The sequence below is a fragment of the Pipistrellus hanaki genome (genome assembly GCF_964339955.1).
Source record: "Pipistrellus hanaki genome assembly, chromosome: 5".
Lineage (NCBI taxonomy): Eukaryota > Metazoa > Chordata > Mammalia > Chiroptera > Vespertilionidae > Pipistrellus > Pipistrellus hanaki.
This window is the reverse complement of record NC_140507.1, coordinates 91,072,722-91,074,754: the sequence shown is the minus strand read 5'-3', so window position 1 is coordinate 91,074,754 and position 2,033 is coordinate 91,072,722. Positions and strand designations below refer to the sequence as shown.

The 2,033-nt window shown below is 69.6% G+C and overlaps 1 protein-coding gene across 3 annotated transcripts in view; it reads right to left on the bottom strand.

Annotated features, from left to right (window-relative positions):
* Positions 1 to 1,308, bottom strand: part of CAMSAP3 (calmodulin regulated spectrin associated protein family member 3) — a 23,376-nt gene extending 22,068 nt beyond the window's left edge. For all 3 annotated transcript variants that reach the window (XM_084883814.1, XM_084883815.1, XM_084883816.1), the window contains exon 1: positions 1,046 to 1,308. In XM_084883814.1, coding sequence (XP_084739940.1) covers positions 1,046 to 1,193 — 148 coding nt within the window. In that variant the 5' untranslated portion in view covers positions 1,194 to 1,308. The remainder of the gene's footprint in view (positions 1 to 1,045) is intronic.
* Positions 1,309 to 2,033: the final 725 nt, after the last annotated feature.

Below are 2,033 nucleotides of genomic sequence, written 5' to 3'. Positions count from 1 at the left end.
CCAGCAGCGCCGGGAAGAGGGTGCTGATGGGATTCCCGTCATTCCTGCCCTGTCCTGGTCCCGTGGGGCCACAGACGTTTGCGAAATGATAAATCAGTGAAGGAATGCCTTCCTTTCAGAGGGGCACGGGAGCGTGGAGCCTGGGAGACTGTCCACGGTCTGGGGGAGCCAGGACTCAACCTGCTCCGATCCCCAAAGGGGAGCCCTCTGTGGCCTCAGAACCTGGGCTGCGGGGGGCTGGGGCCACCGGGTCTCTCTCCACCAACCACCTTTCTTCCTCAAGCAGCTCCTTGGGGCAAGCGGCCCCGCGTGGGCCCTCATGCCAGGCTGCAGGGGGAGACGGGCTTGAGCGGAACCGGAGAGGGGCAGCGATCCCGGACCCACACCCAGAACAGGTTGGTCTGGGAAGGCCACTAGGGAGGAAGGGCTGTGCCCGAGTGCCGCCAAGACCAGTGGGCAGGGCGAGTGGGTGGGCAGGGCGTCCCCACAGGAAGGCCCGGTCCTTAATTAACCCCTTCTTCCCCGCCAGGCCCAGCCCCCGCTCTGGCAGGTGGCCCGCGGGAGGCTGCCGGGCCTCCAGTGCCGGGCACCGACCCTCTCCCCTCCACCCGACTCCTCACGTGCGGGCCTGGGCGCACCTGGCCCCCCGCGGGCGTCGTGGGCCAGCCGGTTCCCTCCCCTGGGCCCGGCCTCCGGGCAAACGGGGCGATAGGGCACCGCGGCGGCCTGGCCGGCCTCGGGGAGGCTCCGGGCGCCCGCGCCGCAGGCGGGCTGGGCGGGCGGTGCCGGCCTCCGGGAGCGCGTCCGGGGCGAACCGGGTCCTCGCGCGCGTGACCCGAGTGTGCAAGGGAGGAGGGCGCGCGGGCCCCACGGAGACCCCGCGGCGGCGGACCCGCCCCGCACCTGGGACCCGGGCCCGGCCCGGCGCCGGCCCCACCCCCACGCTCCGCGCCGGGGCCAAAGTCCGCGCCGCGAGCGCCGCAGCCCGCACCGCCCGGCCATTGTCCCGCGCCCGGCCCCGGCCCGCACCTGCCGCCCCCGGTACCTGCGCCCCCGAAGGCGGCCCGCAGCACCCAGGCCAGGCTGGCCGCCGCCTTGGCGCGCGAGAAGTCGTACTGGTCCAGCGCCTTGATCTCCGGCACCAGGAAGGTCCGGCGCAGCGGCCCGGGCCCGGGGGGCGCCGCCTCCACCATGGCTGCCGGCTGCGCCCCGCTCCGCCGCTCGCCCGCCGCCGCCGCCGCCGCCGCCGCAGCCCCGGCCTCCAGCCTCCCGGCCCGGCCTCCCCGCCAGGTGCGGCCGCGTCCGCGACGCTGCGTCCGCCCCGCCCCGCCCGGGGCGGAGCCCAGGTGCGCCCGCCCCGCGCCCGCCGCGCCCGGTCCTACCGCGGGGCGGGGCGGAGGCTGCGCCGGGTGCGCGCCGGGTGTGTGCGCGCCCGTGTGCGCGTGGGCGCCGGAGGGGCGAGGACCCTCTGCCGGGTGTGCGCGCTCAGGGTGAGCTCTGTGCGGCTGGCCCTGCGCCCCCGCGGGCGCCGTGCGTGGCTGCACCTGTTCTGCCTGCGGCCATGAGCATCCAGAATGTGCTATGCACCTGTGCGTGTCCCCGCGGTATCAGGTGCTGATCCAGTGTGTATTTGATGCGCATAGTGTGTGTTGTGTGTCTGAGGATCTGTGCTGTGAGGTGTCTGTGGGCGGAGGATGGAGGAGCGATGAGTGTGTATCTGTGTCGGTGGCTTCGTGAGTGTGTGCATTTGTGAACTCCTGAATGTACTTGTGTTTTGTACAAGGGTTTGATTAAGGTCAATGAAGGAATATCTGAGGGACTCTGAGTGTGTGTGTGTACTTGTGACAACGTGTATCAATAAATGCATTTGAATGGGTATGATTGCAAATATCTGCATGTGCATTTGTGCTATCAACAGAATTTGTTGAGGCTCCAATCGTGTGGAGATGAGGATGTATTCGTGTCCAAGCGTGTTTGTATAAGAGTATTTGAGTGTTGTGTGTACACACATGAGTGTATGTGGGACTGTATTT